This window comes from Sinocyclocheilus rhinocerous, unplaced genomic scaffold (genome assembly GCF_001515625.1).
Source record: "Sinocyclocheilus rhinocerous isolate Xijiao unplaced genomic scaffold, SAMN03320098_v1.1 scaffold283, whole genome shotgun sequence".
Classification (NCBI taxonomy): Eukaryota; Metazoa; Chordata; class Actinopteri; order Cypriniformes; family Cyprinidae; genus Sinocyclocheilus; species Sinocyclocheilus rhinocerous.
In genome coordinates, this window is record NW_015627233.1 from 145,737 (window position 1) to 148,079 (window position 2,343).

A 2,343-nucleotide genomic window follows, 5' to 3' on the forward strand; every position below is an offset into this window, starting at 1 on the left:
ACTAGTCGCATGCATTGCTCAGGTGTGATTTTGGCCCATTCTTCCACACAAAAAGTCTTCAAATCTTGAAAGTTCCATGGGCCTCTTCTATGAACTCTAATCTTTAGTTCGTATTTTCTATTGGATTCAAGTCAGGTGATTGACTGGGCCCGGGGCAGGATTGCTTTCTAATTACTGACAGATTACTGACAAGGTGTCTTGGCTTTCCATGCCTTTTTGCACCTCTCTTTCTTCATGTATTCAATACTTTTTCTCTGTGTCATTCCATTTTATTACACATAACTTAATTTCTGAACTTGTTTGTTTTGTTTTCTTTGTATGTATGGATTAATTGGGTTGTTACCGACATCTGGTGAAAATTTCATGTCAACAGCACCTTTAGAAATATATTTACTGAGAAAAATGGTGACATGTTCAATACTTATTTTACCCGATGTGTGTATATATATATAAAATTAATCCCACTATATAATAATTATGTATAAAAATTATGTAATAATTAATTCTGCATATACTGTATATTATACTGTATTATATTTCAATATATAAATAATATTTATTTGTTTAAAGGGGTCATATGATGTTGCTAAAAAGAACATTATTTTTTATATTTGGTGTAATGAAATGTGTTTTTTTTTACCTTAAACCGCATAAACACATTATTTTCCACATACTGTACATTATTGTTTTTCCTCATCTTTTGGAAGACCAAACAAAGTAGTTTCGCTTTCGCAACTAAACACACAGCGTCTTCACAACATGGTGGCGGCGGTGGTGGCAGCAACAATAAAGTTACACCTTCTTTCTTTGTGTGAACATTTGGCGGCGTTATGCAAATCTTCCCACATTGTGACGTAGACATGTGGGGGCGTGTTTAAACGAGGCGTTTTAGGAGGGTGTGGACCAGTCTAAACTTTTATAAAGAATATCTCTTTGGGTTTGAGACTTTAGTCTTTGCAACTTTAGGGATCTTATCTATTCACGAACAGCTTGTAACACTCCAAAGAGAAAGGAAAACTTGAAATTGCATCATATGACCCCTTTAATATATATAAATAATAATGCATTTGATTCAAATTTTTACAAGTTTTGAAGTTGCTTTCTCTTTCTGTAATATCATCAGAGCATCTGAGTGGTATTTTATGACACTGTCGTTTTTTTTTGTTTGTTTTTTTTCATTTCAGCAGTCGTTACGGTCAGTCCAACTCCCTCCCAACCACGGGATGCGTAGGCAGCGGCGTTCCCACCCGGAGGAACTTGCGCCAGTATCAGATGCGGAGTTTGCCTGGTGTCAGACCCATCCTTTTGGGTACCACTGGCCTGTTCGGACCAACCCCCCGAAGCGGCAGCAGCACCCCTACCGGCCTGAAGCAGGGAAGACAGGTCTGTCATTTCACAAACGTGCCCTAGTGCCCTCACGGTGGCTTTCAACAACACCCAACCCGAAGCGTAAATGACTCTATTACCACTTCAAACTGAAGGGAGCTCTAGTTTTTGAAGTGGATGGAGCTGGAGGCGATTTACAGCATTCCAGAAATCCTACATCACTGTTGAATGGAACAACTGAGGATCGGGTTTTGGAAGCGCAGTGATAACCTGGCATTCTTGCGTGTCTGCTCAAACATTTTTCTAGGCACGCTTACAATGGGAGGAAGTTCCAACTGCCTCCCTGGTTCAGAGTCTGTGGACGGTGGGGTTAGGTGTGCGAAACAGCCGATGAGTCATATGTGGGGAGAAGTGCAACTGGAGGGAGGAGAGAAGAAGAGGAGAGAAAGAAAGAGAGTGAGAGAGAGGGAGCTAGTCAGAGGCAGTGAGAACAGTGCACAGGCATTTCCTGTTTTTCCCTGCTCGTCTGTACGGGAGGGCCAGGAAAGGGGGAGAGGGAGTCAAATGAAGGGAGTGAGAGAGAGAGTGAATGAAAGTCGGTCGGGCAGGTTAGAAGAACTTATTAACATCAGATCACTACATTAATGGATGAATCCTAGTAAATGATCAGTTGTCCGAGTGATACATCACCCTAAAAAAAAATTTAGTCCCAAATTTCCCCGTCCCAAATTTCTCCTTACCATAATGCAAAAAAAGTATGACGTACATTTTAAAAATAAAAAAAAGTTGTATTACAGTAATGAGAATCACTTACACAGTTACACAATTGTTGTAAGTAATTTATGCATATGAAGAAAAATGATTGTATTACAATAATGAGAATAATGGGAATTACAAAACAGTAATGCAAAAAAGCAGATTGCAATTTCAGGTAAATATGCTTAATTGTCATAAAGATAATGTTACAATGCCCAAAAATAACCCGTCATGGTACACACAACTATATTTAAATTAAAT

The 2,343-nt window shown here is 39.0% G+C and overlaps 1 protein-coding gene across 2 annotated transcripts in view; it reads left to right on the forward strand.

Moving 5' to 3' along the window:
• Nucleotides 1-2,343, forward strand: part of LOC107723599 (protein Smaug homolog 1-like) — a 43,878-nt gene that overhangs the window by 30,651 nt on the left and 10,884 nt on the right. The window contains exon 13 of one of the 2 annotated variants that reach the window (XM_016532312.1): nt 1,185-1,383. In XM_016532312.1, the coding sequence (XP_016387798.1) occupies nt 1,185-1,383 (199 nt within the window). The remainder of the gene's footprint in view (nt 1-1,184; nt 1,384-2,343) is intronic. The other variant, XM_016532303.1, reaches the window with a different exon arrangement.